Source organism: Carassius carassius, chromosome 24 (genome assembly GCF_963082965.1).
Source record: "Carassius carassius chromosome 24, fCarCar2.1, whole genome shotgun sequence".
In the NCBI taxonomy this organism is placed as follows: domain Eukaryota; kingdom Metazoa; phylum Chordata; class Actinopteri; order Cypriniformes; family Cyprinidae; genus Carassius; species Carassius carassius.
In genome coordinates this window covers 13,622,673-13,647,434 of record NC_081778.1, presented here as the reverse complement: position 1 = coordinate 13,647,434, position 24,762 = coordinate 13,622,673, and the positions used below count along the sequence as shown (strand labels likewise).

The window sequence follows — 24,762 nt, the reverse complement described above, 5'->3', positions numbered from 1 at the left end:
TGTCTTTTTTAAATATTTCATATATGAGCAATGAAAAACCATACAGTATTAATTGCCTATATCAAATTCACTGAAAGAGCTTTTCATAAAACTACACACATATCAGTACATAAATGAAATATCTTATTAAGATACTGCTGAATAGAACAGATTGAGAAATGTCTGTTAATTATAATAATAATAAAAAAATAATTATAATTATTATTATTCAAAGAAAAGTCTTTCAAAGCTTAAAACAGGTCATGATTCAGATTTTATCTCCATATAAACCACAAGGTGTTTCCACAAGCATTTCTTATAATTAACTAGTATTTTTATTTTATGTATTTTCATTTTATTCGTTTTAGTATTAAAATTCAGTATGTAGTAAGTTAAATTAAGCATTATTTTTAAATTACTAGTATTAAGTAATACAATAGCGAATGGTACCTGTTCAACTTTTCACTTTATTCATTAGAAACTAATACTCCTTTGCCACTACTCAGTACGGAACAGATATTCAAAACTATTTGAATTATTAACTAAACTTTATTAACTAAACTTTTACAATGAGATAAGTGCTCAATAGATAAGCTAATTAAATGGATAAAAAACAACAACTATGTTTTACTATCAAAACTGAAACGTCATTTGTCACTATTGGGAGAGTAATAGATATTTCATGAATAGTTTCTAGTGAAATGAACAGATCACTATTGGATTACTTACTTTTAGGACTAGCAACAATAAAACAGATACCAGTTAGTCTTTTAGAAATAAATGTTAAAACGGCTTACACAAACTGTCTATTTTACGAATTCCTCCGTATTTCACATTTCCAGTTTAAAGCTTTCATAATAGTTCCCACAGACCAATGAAGGCCCATCTGCCTTCCACGTTTTGTCTGACCAATACATTAAATAATTGTATTTGTTTCATTGTATACGTTAAATAGTTGTATTCCGCGCTCCGTTGTAATGGAAGATTTCTTAGTTTAACAATAACCCCAAAACAGTGGGATCGTCATCAGTCCCTCTGGACATCAGCTTTTGCATGCCAGCCTCCTCCTTCAAGGCATGAGCTGTGGCTCGTAGAGAGAGGAGAGGAGAGGAGAGAAGAGAGGAGGAGCCGCAGCCGCAGCAACCGGTGCATCGCTCATCGACTCCGCCAGATCATCTGAGGCAGCCCTGCTACACCATGAAACAAACAGGATGGTGTCTTTCACAGCCTGCTCCGTACTGATAAAACAGTACAGAGGAGTAATTTAATGAGTATTTACTGAGTCACCGTGGACCGAGCATTAATGCACACGTTTGGATCTAGCTGTATGCTATCTAGCACCAGACGAATTGTGTTTCCGAGAGCAGTTTGTTGCCCCGTGTGGATTTGACGTCTGTTCTGCTGGATGTTTGGGAAAAACCAAGTGAAAGAGGTTGCCATCATTGTCCTACAAGATGGAGTGCTTAACCGAACTGGAGAAGTATAAGAAGTGAGTACTTTATTGCTGCTATGCGTTTGTTTTGGCACACAAAACGTACATAATGCGAACCTACATGCACTACAGACTTTAACCAGTTAGCCATTGAGCTACCTAGTTAGTCCTTTTGCTGCTAACTTGCTAACCCACCGTTAACAGTGGCCCGTTTTCATGGTTTCAGAGCATAAACCACAACTCGAACCATGAAATAATATTTTTAGAGAGATAACCAGTTAAGCTCAACAAATAGGTAAGGATATAAATAAATAAACTTATCATAAACGTCTCAAAAGGTGGCCAGAGCGACAGCTGACTTTGCAGTTAGCCAAAGGGAACTAACGTAAGTTACTACAAACAGGGACAGATCAGTAAATGGAAATACGGTTCGTTTAAATACAAATTGATATTCTTAGTTGTTAGAAAATCACAGGGTGTTTAAAATATTATTAGGCAATACTGTAATGTCAGTGTTCATCTTGTTATATGTTCTGGAAACACAAGTGAAATCAGATGCAGCGAGGCCTCCTTGTAGGCCTCAAATCCACGAGGTAAATTTTTCAGCTGCCCCGGTGTTCATGGTCAGAGGATCTGCGCGTTGCAATTATGAACCAAGCAGTCAGTGCTGGAGATAATGGTTACGAACCGAAGGCCGTGCTGTTAGAGAACCTGAGTTGTTGACGTTGTGTTGTTATTGTCATCCACGGCAATAACAGAACCGAGACAACTGTAGACAAAATACTATGTTGTTGTGCAAACAAATGTCACCCACATGCGCGAGGTAGATCATCTGCAGTATTTTTTTCATCCACTTTTCAAACAAACTGATCTTAAACGTCGTCTTATTACAAGATCAACTATCAAGCTTTTACTATTTTACCGACATAACAGACTAGACAATCAAGTGTTACTCCTTTATGTCAGATCATCAAGCGTGCTTACTGATGTTGTGTCCAGGGCACAAACATTACCTTTCATATTTGAGACCAAAGATGAGTGCTCTTCCCTCCACTTTACTTCTGTGTGCTGCTGCAAGCCAAATGTTACAGATGACTATTTCAGCAAAATTTTGAAAAGCACAGCAAATGTAAGCCTTATTATTATCAGTGAAATATTTTAAGTCCTAAAAAAAAGTGTTTTGAAAAGCCAAACAATGAAATGAATTAATATTAAATGTAACTGCATGAGCCAAGTAAAATGCTAAATGATGAATATGACAAGTGAGCTGAATATAATTTTGTATGCATAAATGAGACAATTTACCAGCCTGAAACATGGGACAAATACCAGGCCAAATATTGTATTACTAGAAGTCATATTAATAATATTCAATAATATTCAAATGATGGCTGAGTTTACAGCAGAATACTGTAAAGTTTACTTTTAAAATGTTGATGAGCTTACTTCTTTTATAGCCTCCATCACTCACAGTTGGTTTCATCTGAAAGTCAGCATGAAGATTCACTTATTTATTTTCTAAATGTATATTATAGATCTTATTGTAAACAATTCATCCATCCATTCATTTTTTCATTCATTTTTTTTACTTTGCAATTTTAATCAAAATGTCATAACTGGATGTTCTGGTGAAAATAACTGACTTTTCTTTGGTAGCGTATGCAGGACTTCTCCAATCATTTAGAATTGCATTCATCTGCCTCCATTGTTTCAGTGCAAAATCCAACCAAGTTCCCACCTTCATTTTATTATTTTTCAATAATCTCTTACATTCAGTTTCACAATATAGGGGGAAGAAAAGATTTGTAACCACCTCTGTTTCACTGCAACTTTAACATTGTTCTCGACCAGATCAAAACAGACTTGTGACCCACTGGTTGAGAGCCACTGGCCTAAACAGCAAAAACACTGTGACCGTCTTATAAGAATTAATGTAGCACTTCCAGTAGTGTGTCTGTGGGGTGTGTTCCCCTTTTAGCAGTGAAAGACCTGGGGGGTATTCCATAAAGCAGGTTATGTGACATACCCGGGTATGTTTAAGAGTAAGTAAATGGATAACCTCAACTTTCGGTTCCAAAAACGGAGGTAACTTTCAGGTTATGTTAGTTGTCATAGCAACTCACTCTCTGAACATGTTCCAGGATTAGTTCACTTCAGCGAGCCTTCAGTGGGCGTGACAGATACCGCACAACATTATATAATATTAGAATATGTAATATAGCCTATTATATATATATATATATATATATATATATATATATATGTATGTTAATGAGGAAGCGCTAATATAAGTAATAAATAAGGTAATTTATTATTCTAATATGATTATTTCTTTTGATGGCATATATAAGAGTTATCTGTAAATTATGTATTAAGAGGTATGTATAAATTATAAAACACTATGACAAGGTAATGTTTAACTTATATATATTTATATATTTTATTTATTATATGTTATATCTCACTGCATGGAGTGGCATTTTTCTATAATGTCTAAATTCTAAATCAAAATACATATCTGATATGACTTAATGTATAATTAGCATAAAACAAACAATATAATTCACATTCTCAAGTATTAAAGATTAAATGTAAAAAAATAAAAATGATTGCACAGCCATCAATTAGGTGGTGATATGCTCTAAGCATGTAAACAACTAATTAACAAAAGAAGAAGAAAGAAACAGCATGGCGCGCTTTTTCTTAGCGTCCGTTTCTATAGTGACTCGTCGATTCGTCGCTCTGTTGAGAATGTCTTGAGTCTTAACCAGGAACATACTCTGAGTTGAATTAACTTACTCCCGGACGAGTTTTTGGAACCACATACCTCGAGTAAGCAAGGTTTGGGGTTAATCAACCGAGAGTTCAGGTTTTAGTTCACGGTAAGTTAACCCTGCTTTCTGGAATACCCCCCTGAAGTCTTCATCTATAGACAACCATACAAATAAAGTAGACAAATATATTTGTATCATGGAATGCAGTTATTCTGTCTCTTCTCCATAGGTGTGACTTCGTATCAGAGAGCATACTACTCTGACTTGGTTTGCCCCAGTGTTGCAGCTGCCTTCAAGCTGCTCAACATCAGCTCTGTCTCAAAATGAGTGATCTGTTGAATCAAGAGCTCAGGTACTCTCTCAAGTATGGCTGTTGAGTGGAATAGGGTGCAATATAGCATTTGCTCAAACTCCCAGCAGAATGTTAAACAGCTTTCACTTTTGGCTGTTTTTGGAACAGAGGAGTGTTGTTTGCAGTAGTGTTCTTAAATTGAGCTTCAGTGGAACATAACTTGAATTGCAAAATTCAGTGTCCAATTTGTCATGGGTCAATATATCTTTAGCTCCTTATGTCAACTGACAGTATGCAAGAATGTTAAGCCATGCTTCCCTGCAATATTAATCCTGCTTCTCCAGTTCCGGGCTAAATTTGGTTTTGGGCTTTTGGGGGATTTTAGATAAACCGAGTGCTTGCATATATTATATGTAGACTTAAAAGCCATTTTTATTTCACCTTGCACTCTGCAGCTTAAAAAAGATCTTTTAAAACAAAACTGTGAGATGTCACATCATTTTATCACAATGCAGTTTATTAGTTGTGAAAAATTGTAGTCAGGCCTGAATATTGTGGGCTAAGTTTTCAACAAAGAATCTGTGATCAGAATAGACAGGGTTTTTAACGTCTCATATTAATGTGCTCGACTTGCTTGAATGTGGTCAAATGTTTTTTTTGTTTTTTGTTTTTTTCTCTCGCAGCTCTTGCGTGTTCAGTATTTGAGCCATTGCATGAAATGTGATTTCACATGCTTGATATTTTAGTTTATTTTATGCTATTTTATGGTTTTATTGGAACTAGCAAACAGTCTGCTTATTTATTTTTGAAAGTGTGTCAATTGTTTATTATATGAAGTAACTTCAAAAATAGTAAGTCCATTTGTACTAGAGCTATATTGTGTTTCATAGACTATTTTTAACTATTAGTCCTTAGCTGTTGGATGAAAGAGTGGTGTTTTTTTCACAGCAGGTTTTTAATTTGCCTTGTAATGAGATTTTAAATTGACTAGACCAATGTTCTGCTTTTTCCTTTCATGCTATTCTTCTGTGACAACAGGAAAGATGTGAAAGATTGTTCGGTAAGTGTATAATTCATATATTTTTGTTTCAGTTAAATGCACATAACACGAAACATGTGTACATACACATAAAATACTAATTTTATTATAATATTTTTTCTATCACTAGATCAAGGTTGAAAACCTCCCGAAGCAAGTTATATTCAAAGGCCTTGCACCTAGGATCATTTTGACAAACCATCTTCTGCCTAAAGGAACCAAGGCGAAGGTAAACCTTGAGGAACAGGGTCGACAAAAGGTCTCCTTCAGCTTCACACAGATAAAGAAAACACGTCAAAATGTATTTCTAGCCCCAGCGAGCCCGGAGAAATCTGCAAGTGAACATTCTTCTGCACTGCAAGCTGGACCAGTATCTACTCCAGATCTAGCAGGACAGAGTGATGAATTCAAAAATGTGGATACAAATACTACAGCAGTTGGGGAGACCCAGACAGCACCCGCCCCAGTATCCTTCCCTCCCAAATCAAAACATGTTCTTGGAAAATTGCATTTTAAGAAACAGATTCTCAGCGTTACTGTTGTTGAGGATAACTCCATTGTCAGCACTGCCTCAGCAGAGTTTTCGGAGCCAATAGTCCTATCTGAGTCAGAGAAAATTAGTTCTTCAGCCAAGGTTGAAACTGAAACCTCTTTGCAGCAGTGTCACACGAACTCTGTCACTGATAGATCCTCTGAAAAAGTTAACAAAGAGGAAATTCCTCAGGAGAAATTAGACTCATGCCTTAAAGGTCCTGTTTCTTCCCATATTGGGAAGGGAGATATGGATTCTTCCATTATTTCTGAGCGTGAGGAAAACAGAAAATCCCAGCCCCGATCAGATAGCACGCTTCCAGGTTCGGAGTCTGATGGGGATTCAATCCGAACATCATCTAGCCAGAAGTCTAGTGACCTCAGAAATAAGATTAAATCTGAATGCCAGAGTAACGAAGCAAGAAGATCCTCTAATTCCAAAACGAAGGTGTTAGAAAAATCCAGGCCTGATAGGAAAGAAGATGAAAAGGGGTTGAGTCGTGCAAAATCCGAACGTGACTCCAGGCACAAGATCTCATCAAGATCTTCTCATTCTGACAGAGACAGAAGAAGGACCAAAAGTCGGTCACGGTCTAGATCTCGAGGTTGTCGAACTAGTTCATATTCCAGGTCTGAAAGATCAAGGAGTGAGAGACAGTCAAGGTCAGATAGGTCACATTACCATGATTCTGAGCGGAGGTCTCATAGAAGTTCTCCTCATCGTGAAAGGAGAAGCTCACGTTCACGAGCCGATGGCAGGTCTCGTGACAGTTCTGACTCGGAGGATGACCACCGGCGGACAAGGACTCGAGGTAGTGACTCAAGTCGATCCTCCACTTATTCTAGCTCACAAAAAGACTCAAAATCATCCACTCACACCAGATCCCACAGGGACTCAAAACCCACAGATTGTTTTCGATCATCTGAATCGGACAAAAGAACACAGCATTCAAAATCAGAGCGATCTCATTTAAAAGCTAATGACTCTGAATCCAATAGAAAGAGCTCTCCCGATGCAGAAGCAGTTCACAGGAAATCCAGTTCCCACTCAAAATCTGAGGTTAATGCTAAAACCTCAAATTCTAACCCAGCTACCTCATGCCGAGCATCTGAGAAAATGGTCCATAAAAACAGCTCTGACTCTGATGAGGAGCACAGAAAAAAACGTCAGTTACAAGGTTCAGACAGGTCACCTGTGTCTGGGACTTCATCTTCCAAAAACACTGATTCAGCAGATCACAAGACTTTAAATAATGTTACTGGAACAGAGAGACAATCAAAAGAAAGGTTAAGTAATAACACAAACCAGTCACAGTTAACCCCCAGCCCAGTTACCCCTCAGAAGGAATACAGCAAAATTGATGACAGCTCTACTCCGCCTAAATCTAAATGCATTTCTGAACAGATGCATGAAGCAACGCACAAAGATAATTTGTTCAAAACAAATCAACAAACTGAGCATCAACCGCGAAACCAAGAGGAAAAGTGCACAGATGTTCCTGAGAGTCACAAGAAAACTGATAGACTGAAGGATTCCACTTCCACAACAAATAGAACTCTTGAAGTAAAAGGTTCCACTGATAAACCTGGAATTAAAAATGAGATTCCAATCCAAAGTACAGCTCTGGCAGAGGGACTGATGGACTCATTTTGTGTAGGCCACACTCCAGATCAGGATTCAGTTGGATCACTGGCAGACCCTCTTTCTGTGAAAGAATTACCACCTGGAGAATGCTTTAAACTAAACACTAAATTAGATGGGCTTTCACCAATCAGTAGTAAAGCCAGTGCTCAACTCTGTGAGAAAGATTCTGAGCAGCATTATGTGAATCCTGAACAACCCATTAGTGGGATTTGGAAAAAGGATGGTAGTGCTAAAAAATCCAGATGGGATATTGTTGGTCAAGCCACTTCAGAAAATCAAAACCCTATGAAAATAGTGAATCCAGATATGAAAATGGTCATTTCGGTAAAAAGAATAGAGTTCGACAATGATGCTACCCCTAATGAATCTTGCACACAGAAACGGGACTCTGAAGTACCATCTAAAAATGGACAAATACGAGAGACAACCTCAGCTGAATCTCTTCAAAAAGTTAGTCCTCGTACATCTGAGCTTGCAACCCAACATACTCATTGTGAACTTCTAAATCAGACTGTTGAAGTTCTTCAAACAGCAAGTGCCCCTGTTGTTAGTGATCCTCCCCTTAATTGCAGTTCTGGCAGTAAAGAGAAAATCAAGTTAGACAAACTAAAGCCAGAAACTCAAGACCCTGATTCCTTAAACAATGATGGTAAATGCCACAGTGAGGACAGTGAGAGCGAAGAATCGGACTCTGATTCAGATGATGCGCATGTTTCTTTAAAGCGGCTGCACTCTGTGGTGGTTGTGCCAAAAAATTCAACCATTGCTCTTGAGAAAAATGACTTGACGGAACTTTCTCCCGGGTCCTCAGTGTTTTCTGGACAGCAACCGACTGAAACACATGAAAGCATTAATAGGGAACTTGGTTATGGCTATAACAATCAGTCAAAGCTTGAGGAATCATCAGCACTTTTTAAGGCCAGTGCACAAGCTAAAATGTTAAGTCCAGATATTAAATGTGTCTCCTACCAATCGCAAAGCAACATGGTTGACAGCACCAGTCACTCGGAGGCTACCAGTGCTCGTGTGGACAAGAACTGGAGGGCCCAAGAAAGACCATATAGCGTTCAGATAAACCAAGCATCACTTCAGAGTTTTGAAAAGACTTGTATGCGAACTGAATCGAATCACCATCAATACCATGATAGACCAGATAGCTGGAATGGAAGGAAAGGAGGAAAGCAGCACTATGGGGACTCCAATGACTTAAACAATGGGAAGGGTTATGCCTTAGCCTGGGACTTCAACCAGTCAGAACAGCCCAGCACCACATTTCAGCAACCGGACAGCAGTCATGGCACTGAACACCTGCCTCAACCAGGAATTGGTCTGTTTGATGGTGGTCACACACCAGGTCCATTGGCTCAGCCTGACATCTCTAAAACCAACAGACCAGTCAATGCACATGTGCCTTTTCAGTATCATGATTCAGTTAACCAAATCCACCCAGACTCTTTGACCAGTGATCATGATGATGACAGGGTAGTAGGGATCAAACAAGGATACATCCTCTCTGCTCATCTTCCAGGATCATCCACATTTGTTCAAGCCCATGAGATAAGTAGCAATTGCAGCTTCACCACAGAAAGCCAGATCAACTCGGAAGCACATAGAGAAGACAACCAAAAGCCTCATCGAGGAAGGGGTCCACCTAAGAAGAGACGTCCTGAGTTTGAATCGGAATCGGATAATGAGGCAGAGGCCGGTCTGACCAGTAAAAAGGAGTGTTTGGATGAGAGCTCAAGGGTTTTGAAAGATAGTAAGGTGGAGCGCCCACTGCTGAGTCGAAAAGAGTTCCTGGATCCAGCTGTGTGGAGGGAAAAGGCAAAGCAGAAAAAAATGCCACCTTACTTCGACCTCATTGAAGAAAATGTGTATCTGACAGAACGGTAAGAATACGTTTTTATGCCTGGCGATTGAATTCACGTTCTTTGCACTGACAGTGCCATGCTCTGCTTTTTTTAATTAACCTATTTCTAAATGTTCATTTGTCAATTTAATTTGATCTTTCATAAAGCCCATAAAATCTGTTCTCCGTCTTTACAGCAAGAAGAATAAGTCTCATCGAGACATCAAGCGAATGCAGTGTGAGTGTGCTATCCTCTCAAGGGAAGAGCGCGCCCAAGGAATGATGGCATGTGGTGAGGATTGCCTCAATCGCTTGCTGATGATCGAGTGGTAAATGTCCTGCTATTACATCATAGTATTTGCTTTATAACAGAGAGAATCTGTAGTTACAGACTATAGTTATCATGTTTATGTTACCTGCTGAGTTTATATTTCTGGCAAATTACAGAATTTCGCAATAAAAACATTGAGGGCAAATTTTTTTTTTCTTTTTCTTGTTCTTCCAGCTCTTCGCGGTGTTTGAATGGAGCATACTGCTCCAATAGGCGATTTCAAATGAAGCAGCATGCAGACTTTGAGGTAATTTTGACTGAGAGCAAAGGCTGGGGCTTACGAGCAGCCAAAGACCTACAGCCGTAAGTACTATTTGCTTCAGTTAGCAAGTGCTTATTACACATTCATTATGTCTATTATGTTAAGTAACCAGTTTTTTTTGCAGGAATGACTTTGTTTTAGAATACTGTGGAGAAGTTTTGGATCATCGGGAATTTAAGGCACGGGTGAAGGAGTATGCACGAAACAAGAACATTCACTATTATTTCATGGCTTTGAAAAATAATGAGGTGAGTCTGTGGAATTAGTGCAGAAATGACCTAACGAGTGTTGCTGACTTTTATGAATTAAGCTAGGTTTAAAAAAGCCTCAAGATCCTATGTCTCTATTATGTCTGCAGATAATCGATGCTACTTTGAAAGGAAACTGTTCCCGTTTCATGAATCACAGCTGTGAACCCAACTGTGAAACTCAGAAAGTAAGTGCACTTGATATATTTTTGTACTCCCTGTACCCAGACACAAATCCTACTCTTCTTCATTATCATAAGAGCTTGAGCTCTATTGTTGTACAGTATACTTGCATAGTTCTTCCAGTATGTTGTTCAGAATGGCCGCTGTGCAGCACCACCTCCACTTCAGGATGAGAATAGATGTAAATGTGATTGTTGGTGTGATGTTATCAAGGATAGTGAGTCAAAATTGCTGACTCCTCTGTCTAACAACCAAATAGTCCATTACGGAGGTCAATTGCAGTAAAAGGTTATTTAGCCACATTTTGTTCTATAACTTAATGCATCTGATTGCATTATGTAGGAATAGGTGCTTCTGGAACTAAGAGTCTTCGATTTCTATGTAAAATCTTAGTTTGCATTTCTAATCCCTCGCACCCTTTGCAGTGGACTGTAAATGGTCAGCTCCGAGTTGGCTTCTTCACCACCAGAGCTGTGACAGCTGGAACAGAACTCACTTTTGATTATCAGTTCCAAAGATACGGGTAAAAGATCCAGTCGTTTCCTTTCATGCATAGTCTTGTTTTTTCTTCAAATACAACTCCGCATACATGTTGATCGTAATATCATATCTTTCTTCGTTTGTCCACCAGTAAAGAGGCCCAGAAGTGTTTCTGTGGAGCTCCTAGCTGTCGAGGTTTAATTGGTGGAGAGACTCGGGTTAGTGTCCGAGCAGCAGGTGGGAAGAAACAGAGGGACCGCTCACGGAAGAAAGACACTGACAGTGCGCTTACCACGGTGAGCAAGAGGGCCCAATTATTGTGTTTCATACAGCTACTGGAAATAACAAGTAAAAGGCAAAATAAATCCAATCAGTGACTGGGAATGTTTTACATGTCAAGTCCATGACTCTGATATCATGTTTCACCGATTTAATTTTGTCTACGTTTGCGCTCAAACAATTATGTGCTAATGCCAGACACAAATAATACATGGCCTGCCAGATTTTCAAACCATTGTAGCAAAGTGTTATCTTAAAGTAGCAGTACCAAAGCAATGATCTTGTGGCTGAATTGGGTAAGCTTTGTTCTCGCTTGCATGTTAATTGCACTTTCAGGGCTTGTTCCAGTTTACAAAAAACATGGCTAATATATTCGGCATGCATTCAAGCTAATTGCATTTTGAGGTTTTTATGGCTTGTTTGAACTAGCACTCTTCATCTCTGGCACAGACCTGCACTAAGAAAGCAAACAAAATGTAGAAACATCCCCGTGATACATGATACATTAGAAGTGAGTTTTTGCCATGGTCACAGTTTGATCGAGATCAAAGAGATTTCTCCTGTGTTGCTGCTGGTATCGAAACTGGTTGATATTGTCCTGCAGTTGGACGAGGAGCTGGAGGCTCTGCAGGAGAATGGAGAAGGCTTGTCTGGAGAGAAAGATGTGATCTCGCTCTGCAGACTCATGGTGCGAGTGGAGACGATGGAGCAGCGACTCACCTGCCTTAAACTCATCCAGGTATATTGCAACACCGTCACATTGAAATGAGTTTGATTTATTGCACGGCATTGCAGTGCTAGAGGACATACTACTGCATGTTTGTGGTTTGGTGTTAAGCATTTAAAATGACTGAAAACTGGTCATAATGAGTTTTTTGCATGTTTGTGCAGAATACCCAGAATCCCTTATGCCTGAAGCAGTTTTTGGATCACCACGGCCTCTCGCTGCTGTGGATATTTATGGTTGAACTTTCTGAGGCTAAGAGCAATTCTGTAAACAACATTAAACTACAGCTGGAGGTAAGAGTTTAAAACCAACACACACACAGAGTAAGGGGGGAATTAAAGAGCAGATCAACAAACAAATCAGCCATTTTCCTCAAGCAAAATCCAGAAATTCATAGTGGTTTGATATTTTAGTAAATGTAACATAATTATGATAAGGCTGTATGTAGCTAAAATTTAGTATGCTGTCTTTTAAAGCAAATTTTTTTTTTTTTGCGAAATTCTTAGATAATGAAGGCTCTGGCAGTGCTTCCCATCTCAACAAAAAACATGCTTGAGGAGAGCCGAGTGCTGCAGTTTATCCAGCGATGGGCTAAAAGCCGGCCCCTCAGCCAACCAGCAGAACAGGATGGCTACTCCAGTGAGAGCACCTCACGTGCCCAAACCCCCCTCAACACCCCTGATGGTCCCCCAGCCAAGCTGGCTACTGAGCTAGATGGGGACACTCCCAAGCGTGCAGTCTACCGTAGGTTGAAGATCATCAGTGAGAACAGTCTGGACAGTGCCCTGTCCGATGCTAGTAAAGCTTCGGATGGGAAAGAAGAGGAAGATGAGGAAGAGGAAGAGATAGAAGATGAGCCTTCACAGTTGGAAACCACAATTGAAAGGGAGGAAAAAGTAGAAAACTGTGAAGCGCCTTCTGAGAGTTTAGCTGAGCTTGAGCCAGAATTAAAACAGGAGCCCCCTGAAACTGAAGAAGTCACACATTCAACACCAGAGGTCACTGGAAGTGAAGGAGAGACACTTGAAACACAAGAACCTGAAGAAAAACCCCTAGTTAAGCCTGAAGAACAACTGGAGGATGAGAAGATTGTGGAAGAGACCAAGAGTGAGGAGCCATCAGAGTCCCAGCCAGAGTCAGCAACAGCTGAAGATGCCCCTTCAGTCACAGATGCTTCATCAGTCACAGACACCACATCTGCAGCAGACATTAGTAATGATGTAGTTGCTGAAGTGGAAGCTCCCATAACTGAGACCCAGGTGGAAAACACATCTTCTGAACAATGCAGCTCCGAGGAGAATGCAAGTTGCAGTACTGAAGAAATCACACCCACGCAACCGTCAGAAATCATAATGGAGAGTGTATCCTCTGAATCCACAGCTGTTGCCATAGAGAGCACACCCACCGAATCTCCATCTGCCTCTGTGGAATCCACTCCAACTGAATCTGCTGTATTTACTGAAAATGCATCATCAGAGGCTGCTGTAGCCGCTGGTTCTGCTGATGCATCAGCGATGGCTATTGTGGCTGTTCCAGTAGAGGGCGCTGCAGTAGGGACGCCCTCTCAAGATGAGGAGGAAGGGGTTTCTGATGTCGAAAGCGAGCGCAGTCAGGAGCCACAAGTTCGGGCTTCTGATATCAGTGATATGGCCGCCCGACTGCTGGACAGTTGGAAAGACTTAAAGGCAAGGCTATAATTTGTTAAAAGTAGGGATACACCAGTGTTATTTTTTAGAGACCATAGTTCTCACATTACTTTTAGTAATGCTATTTAAAGAGAGAGTTCACCCAAGAATGAAAATTCTGTCATTAATAACTCACCGTTCAAAACCTGTAAGACCTTTGTCATCTTCAGAACGCATATTAAGATATTTTTGATGAAATCCAAGAGCTTATTTTTTTACATCATTAAAATAGTACATGGGACATCAGTTGTTCAACTGGTGCAAAAATCTTTTTTTTTTTACTGTGCCTTTACATGAATCCGAATGAATCACTATCCAAACTAAATTGCTGCATAAGCAGTTTTTGATTAAAATTAGATTCACAATTTAAAGCAAAAACAGATTAGTCTGATTTTAGCCTTCTGAAACTATACTACAAAAAACACTAGCACGTAACGAAAACACCAGACGGGCTAAAGGAGACGCAAACTTATTTCTGACAGCAGGTGGCGCTTATGGAGCAGCAGCGAGCCAAGACAAAAAGAAAATACCATCTAAACATTTCTGAAGACATTCAGTTCCCCCTCACCGATACATACATATAAACCCCCACTCCCAGTTTAATATTTAGGATTTTCATCCAATATTTTGAACATTGAGAACAGTGAGCTGCTTTGTCTGCTACAGTATTTTATTTTACTTTTAGCATTATTAGCATAGTTTTTAATTCAGCCATTATTCTGGCATTACATGGCTTACCCATCCAAATTGCTTTGTTCTCAGTATACATTTACCCACCTAGTAGAAGTTCATCATCCTACAAGGTTGGTTATGAACGCGTAATATGAGTGACAGATGAGCAGCGAATCAACTTCCTCTGAGTCAGAACAGCCTTTGCAGAAGAGAAATCAGGCAGACAGCATAGGAAGCAGCTAATGTTTATCAGATCACATTATTCAGTGGAAAATTAATAGAAATCTGTTCTGTATGTAGTAAACATGTAAATACATCAATATTTCTCCAAGTATGCATACTTATGGACTATATGCCCTAATGGACGCTGTTCACACATATAAACCACATCAGACATGACTGAATATGAATAGGTGTTGCTATTTAATTCAAAATATCACACATTACGATTTATTATTTTGCACTCCAGACATAAAGTAAGAAACCACTTCACTGCAACCATAATCCGAGTTTTATCATAAACAGTGATCAGATATCAAAGCTGGAGTCTTTAATCTTTCAAATGATACACCGTTTGTCCAGATCAAGTAATAGTGGGATGTTTTAACGTGTTGTGAATGTGAAACAACAATAATATGAAGCCGATCTTTGCAGGTTAAGATAAAAGTTAACTCTTAATTCACAATGCTGTCTATGTTGCTTCGGCACTTGCAATACCAGTATTTTGTAAAATTCATACCGGTTGCGTAATTCAAACCAGTTTACCATTTGGACCGGTATATTGCCCAGCACTTGGTTCAACCTTTTTTTATGAAGCAACGAGAATACTTTTTGCGTGCAAAGAAAACAAAAATAACTGCTTTATTAATGATGTCACATGGACTATTTTAACAATGTCCTTACTTCTGTTCTGAGCCTTGAACACGGTAGTTGTGTTGCTATATATGCGGCGTCAGAAAAAATAAATGTGCACTTAAAGAAAAGATCATGTTGAATAACAAATAAACAAGCTGTTTTTTTTGTCCTCTCAGGAGGTTTACAGGATACCAAAGAAGAGCCAGGTCGAAAAAGAGTCAAGTGGTAGGTTGATACTTCTACCCAGTTCAATTGAAAACATTTCTTATTTTTTTTGTAATAAACTATGATCCATCCTTTGTTTTAGATCGCAGTCGTGATCGAGAAGCCCTGATGACCCCTCGCACACCTTCAAGCAGTCGAGAGAGAGAGCGAGAAAGAGAGAAGGAGCGTGATCGGGACAGAGACTGGGAGCGTGAACGAGACTGGGACCGTGACCGCGAGCGCGAGAGGGATGGAGAGAGATCGACCCTTCGTAGTGCAGATAGAAAACGGCGACGAGGCTCCACCTCCCCTCTGCCGCCTTCAGCTTATGAGAGGGGCCGCAGAAATGAAGACCGGTAAGATTTAAGATACAATAAAATTAATACATACAATAATGTAATTATTTAATCATCCTCATGTTCCAAACTCGTCCCTGGTCCTTGGAACAACATGAACCAATGATAATTTCTGATCAAAATACACGATAGATTTGCATGTTCAAAGTGTGGTTAATGTATTTTCTGTAGATATGAGCAGGCCAGCAGCAAAAAGAAACTCAACACCAAAGAGTCTCGTAACAAGCTGTCTACTGAGGAACGACGAAAGCTCTTCGAGCAGGAAGTGGCTCAACGGGAGGCCCAGAAACAACAACAACAACAACAACAGCAGCAGCAGCAGCAGCAATTACAGACTCTTGTGTTTAACCCACTGGCTTACACCTCCTGTCCAAACTTCATGACCTACCCGCCTGGATACCCTATCCAGGCCTACGTGGATCCCACCAATCCCAATGCAGGGAAAGTGCTCCTGCCCACACCTGCTGTAGAGCCTCTTTGTGTTACCCCAGCTCCTGGTACATTCGAACAAACACCTACTCAGCCCATCATTTCAGATCTCAGTCTAGCTTCACCCTCTTCCATCACCACCCAGGCCGGACCTGCCTCCAGCTTGGCACATATCCCTGCCTCTCTGGAGCTTTCCTCTGGCACACAGACTCCGCAGTTTGTCCAGCCTGATGTGCCAGCACAGGACCCGAGCGTGGCTGTCCTGTCGGTGCCTGCGCAAACAGCCAGCCCACAGGTCCAGGGTCAGCAGGGCTACACAACGCTCTGGGACCCCAACACCCAGCAAGCGGTCACGGTACAGACACAACCGACCCAGCAATACTCCACCACGGCACAGCCTCAGACTTCCATCTACTATCAGGGCCAGCCCTGCCAGACCATCTATAGCATTCCTGCAGGCTACCCACAAACCAGCACTCCTGTCATACAGGTCATACACCAATACTTTCCTTTCAGTCCTCATTCTCACTATATTCTCACAAAGTAGTCAACTGATAAAAGGTTTTGAGTGCAGATATGTAGACTGTGGTATACGTTAGGGCTGTCAAAAAAAAAAAAATGAAATTTGGAATATTCCTTTAATTAAAAATCCACATTCGAATGCAAGAATGTTGCATTCGAATTCTACGTGTGCTTTAAGGAGGCAGTCTTATCCGTGGCGCACGGGATGCAATGACGATGTAAGTATAATTGCATTTTGATATTTTTTTGTTAGCCTATCCAGTTGAAGCCACTACCACTAGCCACTTATTGCGGGAAAAGAGAACATCAATGCGGAGATCTTATTTACGTCAAAACTGAAATCAAGCGTTTCACACAGAACACATATTTCGCACATTTTCTAGAGGTAAATGTATAAATGTTGCATTTCTGTTACGCACAAAAGTTTACATAATACATACATGAAACTGTTTTAATTATATTTGTTTAAGCATCTTAATTATAATTGGTTTATAAACATTATTTTGTGCATTATAACATTATATTATTCCATCTTATGCTTTGAATAAACATGCATTAATAATATTTTTGCTCAATGCACAAAAGCATTTCTTCACCCTAACTGAATTTATTTAAACTGTGCATTTTAAATTGATTTAAATTTAAAATTGATAATATTTAAGTAAATATTTGTTTAGATTCTTAGCCATTTTGACAGCCCTAGTATACTTAAATACAAAATATGATGCAGTGCAGTTTTATAAAATGATAGCAAATGAGACCTTTACAAATTTAATAAAAAATATTTAGCTAATCGTACAGTGACTCTCCATTTTTATACATATTGTGATGCCTTCGTAAAAATTTAAAGCGATGCATTTTATTTCTCTTTTTAATCACAGTGCGTTTCCAAAAAAAAAAAAATGTTCTGGGTAGGAAAAACTATTTCTGCAAAAGTCCATCTGTTTTTTTTAATCCGTGTTATTGATCTTATTGTGAAAAATCAATTGAAGTATTTTTAAACATTCTGACCTTATATGGGACTAGTTCTGAGATATGAATGCAATAGCTGTCACACATTAGTGTCACTGACTCTCAAGCAGTTTCTTCACCCAATGTCTGCTCAGTGCATAACCTGTTCATGTACTCAGTATGGTGTTTTTTTTTTTTTTTTAAAGAGTGAACACTTAGCGCTGAAGTAGTATAATGATGCCTGCTTAGCATTATGCTTGTATTTGTGTGCAGACATACACTGATCCAGCTGGCAGTTACCTACATGGGCAGCAGGTGTACACGGGTCATCAGCAGGGTGTTGTTGTGCAGCAGGGAGGCACAGTCACCACCATCGTCACATCTCAGACAGTTCAACAGGTATGTAACCCAGGCCTTTCACCAGCTGAGGGTGCTGTTACACACTCTCTCTCTCTCTCTCTTTCTTTCTCACTCACTCACTCACTCACTCACTCACTCACTCACTCACATCTTTTTTTTTTTTCTAGTTCCTGCTAGACTGCTTGTAATTAGTATTTTATAGACAACATAGTTCCAGTAACCCTAAACATGCCGACTAACCTCTCCTGAACTGTGATTCACCGCAGGAAATGATCGTACCCAACAGCATCATTGATCTGCCGCCCCCTTCCCCTCCCAAACCTAAAACCATTATCCTGCCTCCCGGATGGAAAGTGGCTCGAGACCCGGAGGGCAGAATCTATTACTATCACATCATCACCAGGTATGAATGGTCCTTATTAAACAAACCTCCTTCTAATAATTTAAGCTTGATGACATCAGCCTGGACTGATCTAATGATGAAGATATTCCCGCCAGGGCATGTCTGCTTTTGTCCTATTGTAATGGCTTCACTAGAAGTACATGATGAAATGCGCTTTCTCTTTCAGGCAAACACAGTGGGATCCTCCCAGCTGGGATGGGACTACGGAGGAAGCCAGTGTAGAACACGAGGCTGAGATGGATCTCGGGACGCCCACATACGATGAAAATCCTTCAAAGGTATTTAACGATTCCGTATGCTTAGGGGAATATCATAGGACTTTTATCAACATTAACTTTGAAGGACTGTAATTGTGCTTCTTAATATACAACTTTAACCCTGGCCATTTATGAAAATCAAAGCAAAAACGGATAATTCAGAAATTGCCTCGGAGTTGATGGAACCACCTTTAGACGCATTAGACCAGTAACTTTGTGGGATATTTGTTACTCATTTTACATGCAACGAAGTTATTAACAGAAGTCATTGGAATATAAAAATCTTAAAGGTACAGTAACAGAAAAAGGTGGAGAAAAGGTCACACAAAAGCATTTCTGAATGTTTTTGAGACTTTTTTTTTCACAAGTTCACAATGTAAAATGATACGAATGTGTAGAATGAATGCTCAATATTTCTTTTATTCATATAAATATTAGCAAAGTTACAACATGGAAAGACTAAGAATGTTACATGCGAGGTTCAGTATATAGATTTTGCTAATATCGGCACAGTGATCTCTTTATTGTTTTTATAGTAAATCAGTTTAACCCAACCTCTAATTCATATGTAATAGATTTATTTTTTAGTTTAGATGGGTTTGTTCCGTTTAGACATACAGTATTCATTTTATTTGTGAAGGTCTTAAAGCCTTAAGTTTGTTTTAAAAACACATACACGTGTCAGAGTTTGAAGCGGCTGCCTTTTAGACAGTATTAAGTACTAAATAGTGTGAAAGTTTTTTGTTTGTTTTTGATTTATTTAGTACTGGCGAAGTATCAAAGCACTGGTACTTTTAACAGTCTCTATTCTAGAGTTCACTTTGGTACACACATGTAGGGCCTGAGACTGTCCCAGCCTCTCTGGATAACTGAAGATGTTGTTCCAAGAATCTACGATGGAAGGGTGCGCAGCTGGGGCTCATCCACATAGAGAAAAGCTATTTGAAGTTCGGCAGAAAACACTTAAACCACTTAATTCTGCCTCAGTGTTTAAAAGGCATTGGTTTTTAAGAAGCATCATCTGATGCAAATATACAAGAGTTCTGACCGGCCAATCCGAATCAAAACATGAAGTCAAAAGCAAGTTACAGAAAACCGTGTTTTAAAGACATGTCATAACCATCTTGATCCTCACTCCCCCGTCACGCCCCCATGCGTTTCTTTCTTTCTCTCTCTGCCTCATTCTCTCTCTCAGGGTTTTGCTGGTGTTTTCTCTGGCTCTCTTTGATGCTAATCAAACCCAGCTGTTGAAACGGCATTCATTTACTGTGCGCTTTCTCGTTTGGAAGTCGAACTGTGCAGAATCTCTTTTGTCTTCTCAACAATCGCCCTTCCATTTTAGACTTCAAAATATCTTGACTATTAAACTCTTAACAGATTTTGTTACCAAAGGGTTTTATTGTCTGTTGTCAGTATGTTAGCATTATCTCTAATGTTCACTGGTTTGGCCTTTGGGTTTCTTACTGGGACCTTGGGACAAAGAGTATCGACAGTCTTGGCATTGATTCAACATAATGTCTTGTTCGTGTCATATCGGCTGCCTAAGGGGACTCTGGGGGTTGCTGTGTTTAATGTTGTTCATTGTAGAATTTAGACTCCCTAGTATATTTTGGAAAAGAATATTTAAACAGTCTCTAGATTATATAATCTTACATGAGTAATAGGTCAAATAAACTGTCAATATTCACAGTATGTATTTTCATGCGTTGTTTTTTTTTTTTTGTTTGACCCCCTTTGCACAGTTCTCTACAAAGACCGCCGAGGCAGACACTTCCAGTGAGCTGGCCAAAAAAAGCAAAGAAGTCTTCCGCAAGGAGGTGAGCTTTAGATTCTCTTGGGTTTTTTACCAAATAATTAAAGCGGTAGCTCATGTGTGTCCGACTCGTCTAACTTTTCAGTTTCTCCTGCTTATCTTTTCAGATGTCACAGTTCATTGTGCAATGCCTTAATCCATACCGCAAGCCAGACTGCAAGCTGGGCCGTATCATTAACACAGAAGACTTCAAACATCTCGCTAGAAAGGTATCGTGTATGCCTTTAAAACTGGACAAGGATATATATTATTAGATCTTATATTATTGTTTTATACAATCTTGTTGAATGCTCAGATATATAGATTTACCTTACATTTACATTTAGGCATTTAGCAGACGCGTTTATCCAAAGAGACTACCAGTGCATTCAGGCAATACATATTTTTAACAGTATATGTGTTCTCTGGGAATTGAACCCACAACCTTTTGCACTGCTAACCCAATGCTCTGCGACTGAGCCACAGGAACTAGATAAAGCACGTACATCCATATGCATGTAGATAGACATCTTTGGGGCACACAGTTTTGTTTTTTCTTCTTTCATGTTTATTAAAACTATATAATGGTAGTAGAGACCGATCTTTTCTTCTGTATTGTGGTGTGCATCCAAGTGGAATGGATTATCGAAAAGAAAAAAAAGAATGTAAGATGGGGTCTTGGTTCAATCCACTTTGCATTATATGTGTCCCTTTAAACGGGAGGAACCGTTGGTTTTGTAATGCATCGTCACTGAAGTCTTTTGTTATGATGTCATTGTTGCTGCGTCTTTAAACCTTGGTGTGTGTGTGTGTGTGTGTGTGTGTGTGTGTGTGTGTCGGCTCACAGCTGACTCATGGGGTGATGAACAAGGAACTGAAGTCTTGCAAGAACCCTGAAGATCTTGAATGCAATGAGAACGTCAAACACAAGACCAAGGAGTACATCAAGAAGTACATGCAGAAGTTTGGCACTCTGTACCGCCCCAAGGAGGACACAGAGCTGGACTAACTGGCCTGAAGCAAACCCAGGAGCCTCCTGGCAGCTCTTTCCAACTGAAAACCTCTGGCCTGAACAGTTTTGGTGCATCACAACAGGGCAGCTCAAGCTCGAGTCCTGTTGTTTTGTTCTACTGACCTTCTAACCATTACCTAAATGCTGCTCTGGGAGGGGGCGTTGCTTGAGCAGTCCCGCACAGGGGACAGTTTTATGATGGGATAAACTGCTGCGGTATGAAGTGCGGAGGACGCAAACCAAGGGTGCTACTCAGACTCTTTCCAATATCTTTTTAGTCTTCTCAAAGTTATCGCTAAGACTAGTCTCATCACTTGGGTGAAGAGGATCATCTTAAACTCTGTTCTAAATGGGGAGAAAAAAGAATTAAGTGGACCATTAAATCCTTTTCCGTTGCCACCCCACTCCATTACTGTAGTTTTTACCAAGGGCTTTTTGTTAGCTTGCCTGCTCTACTAAAGGTCCAATCCCTCGCCGATAGTAGTTGAGAAAGAAGGAAGGAGAAAGATGGACGCTAAGGATTATATCTCAGATAAACTACCCACAGAACTAGTCATGTTGGACTCACTGGCCATGGGTCGCCCAGCTCAGCATTGTTTTTATGGATTTTAGACTACAAAATACAAGTGTGCAGGTCTGTGAACTAACCCCATTTGCTCTGGTTTTGTATCTCCTCTCGACTGGGTGGAAGGTTATGTAGCAATGATATTTTATCAAGGTCTTGCACACTGTTTTTACATTAACATTTTTTTATTCATGTCGCAAAGGCAAATGTGAAGCCCTCCAGGCGGTTTGTAGATTATTGTTGTGGCCATCACGTAAGGATTGATCAGGTTTACTATCCCATAAGCTCTGGCCATTAATCATTAGCTCACCCTACCTTATTAACCTGCATTAAATCTGTTTTCAAAAATGTATTATATTGCTTTATATGTGAATATATTGAGAGTTAGTTTTTGAGACCATTAGCAGAGACTTGACTGTGGGGGTCCACGTTGTCTTGTGTAAATATGTCGAATTACACCAGACGGGAAAAACGGAATTAGAAGGATATGACTAGACCCAAGTCCTCCGTCCCATCGGCACGACTCTGATGTTCCTACATCACGGCTCCGTATGTTAGGTTGGGTTTTAAAGGTGGGGGTGTTGTTTTTTGCTTCCTCTGTAAAAAGTCTTTGGATCTTTTTTTATGTACAAATAGGAGTCTTGCCCCACTCCACTGTAAGTACTGTGCAAACACATTGTCATACTGAGTGTAAAAACATTTTAAGATAAAATAAACTGTTTTCTAAAAATAAGTCTTGGTTGTCTTGTCACCTTATGCATGCGTGTGGCATAGTGTCTATACGTAAGCATTCAGCAGTTAAACTACTGTGATTAATCCTGGATGACTAAGATTAAATATGTTGGTGCTGAAAAAAAGGCACATACTGCTTCCAAAGAGGCTTTATCATCCTCTGATGCCGAAGATGAAGGTCAGAGGTTAAGAGAGGCTGCATTAACTGCAACAGTAGCCTAAATGTAGGGTTTTTAAAACGTGGGTCTGTGGAAGTAAAAAATAAGTGAAGAAAAAAACTGCAATAAAACTGCAGTAGCAACAGATCTTCCATATTGTAAAGTGCATTTCGATTAAAAAATAAAAATAAAACGTAGTACAGCATCTTGGTTCTATCCACTGGTTGTTGATTGGATTTTGAGATTCTGGGCATTGCACTCAAAAATGAAAACAAGCACCGAGAGAAATCACCAGAGAGAAGTCTGTCGATTTATCGGAAGATCCAGCTATGGCATTTTGATTAAAAATTTAAAAAGATCAAAATAAGATTATTACAGTTATTAATTTATTAACTATTCTTACAATTTATCATTAAGTAATACAATAATCTCTTGTTTTGGCTATATTATGTAAAAAAAAAAAGTCAAATTATCTTTGGAAACAATTATTTTAAATCACCCATTTTAACATGCCTTATAAATTCTAATACATGAAAATGTATACATGTAGTTGCCTTTATATTTTAGAAAAGGGCTTCGGGGGAAAGACAATATAAAAATCCATTTAACTTTCCAATAAAAAATGTAATGTACAGTAAATGGTATTAATTCATGAAAATATAGATCCCTTTATATTTAAGGAAGCAGGTCTCCCAGATTCTTTTTTTAATCATATTTGGTCAGCAAAAAAGGAACCTCATTTCAGAGGCAGGTCAACTTATTTGCATTTCATGAAAGAAATACATATATTTGTTTCTTTGAAATAATGTGCTCTGATGGATTATGTACAATATATCTAAGAATATATATTAAATTAAATACATGTTGACTCTAAACCCTTTTAAACCCATAGGGTGACTGCAACCACAGAACAGATCTGGCTCTATTAAATCAAAGAATCAAATTGGTGCACTGCTTTCATCATATACTCTTCCAGGACTCAGACTCTCCCTTCATGGTGCCGAAACCATCTGAGCAGAGCTGGTTTTCCCCTCCCCTCTGCAGAGCTCCGAGGGCCAGGGCATTCCTCTGGGCTGCTCCAGACCGCAGTTAAGCAGCTCCGTCTGGAGTACGTGACGGCATGCAGAGCCGCCCAAGTCCCTGCAAACCCTCTGCTCTCACTTAACAGAGCAGTCACACAAATCATTAACACATTTCAGCAAGATGTGAACAGAGAGAGGGCTAGGAAATCCACACACCTGAGCTGCAAAACTTCTGTACAGTTACAGCAGGGCCAGCTGTCTGTTTTACCAATATACATAAGAAGTGTCTTTCAGAAGTATGGCTCGAGTTTTACCGCTGATTGCAGCCCGAAATGCACTATTCGCTGGTATGCTTTGAATTCGAAGCGTCACATAAGGTGACCAGATTTTTGAAATGGAAACCAGGAACCTTTCTTAGTTCAGTGGTCAAAATATTATTAGAATCTTACCTGTTATTATCTATTCATTTAAAACTGGGACAATACATATTTGCATGTTTGTTTTATTGTTATATTCATAGTATGCGTCTGTTGCGTAAAGTGGCCTGAATGCTAGGTTCTCAATTAAACAAGTATTAGTTTTGTCTTTTAAAAAAGCAATAAGGTTGAAAAAAAATCAACTCTTAAAATAAACTATCTATTAAATATGAACATGCATATGTATATAACTTATATCTGTAAAATATAACTTGTAGCTGTTATCTTAAAATAGCTATTTCTACCTGATTTAACCCTTG

At 39.4% G+C, this 24,762-nt stretch overlaps 1 protein-coding gene across 1 annotated transcript; it reads left to right on the top strand.

Moving 5' to 3' along the window:
- The first annotated feature begins 1,121 nt into the window (after window positions 1-1,121).
- LOC132102860 (histone-lysine N-methyltransferase SETD2-like) lies at window positions 1,122-22,847 on the top strand. The gene is made up of 22 exons (XM_059507553.1): window positions 1,122-1,468; window positions 4,415-4,537; window positions 5,516-5,537; window positions 5,647-9,581; window positions 9,739-9,870; window positions 10,047-10,175; window positions 10,259-10,382; window positions 10,493-10,570; window positions 10,991-11,088; window positions 11,197-11,341; window positions 11,929-12,063; window positions 12,216-12,344; window positions 12,558-13,736; window positions 15,440-15,488; window positions 15,571-15,823; window positions 15,995-16,742; window positions 17,999-18,124; window positions 18,352-18,488; window positions 18,655-18,766; window positions 20,488-20,562; window positions 20,666-20,767; window positions 21,385-22,847. The coding sequence occupies exons 2-22, from the start codon at window positions 4,509-4,511 to the stop codon at window positions 21,544-21,546; spliced, it is 7,899 nt and encodes a 2,632-aa protein (XP_059363536.1). The 5' UTR covers window positions 1,122-1,468; window positions 4,415-4,508; the 3' UTR covers window positions 21,547-22,847.
- Window positions 22,848-24,762: the final 1,915 nt, after the last annotated feature.

What these genes read in the sequence shown, in the direction of transcription:
- LOC132102860 (XM_059507553.1), top strand. Translation starts at nt 4,509, where the DNA reads ATGAGTGATCTGTTGAATCAAGAGCTCAG. An exon ending in CCAACTGTGAAACTCAGAAA is followed by an intron (nt 10,571 to 10,990) that starts GTAAGTGCACTT and finishes CACCCTTTGCAG; the next exon opens with TGGACTGTAAATGGTCAGCT. An exon ending in CATCTCAGACAGTTCAACAG is followed by an intron (nt 18,125 to 18,351) that starts GTATGTAACCCA and finishes GATTCACCGCAG; the next exon opens with GAAATGATCGTACCCAACAG.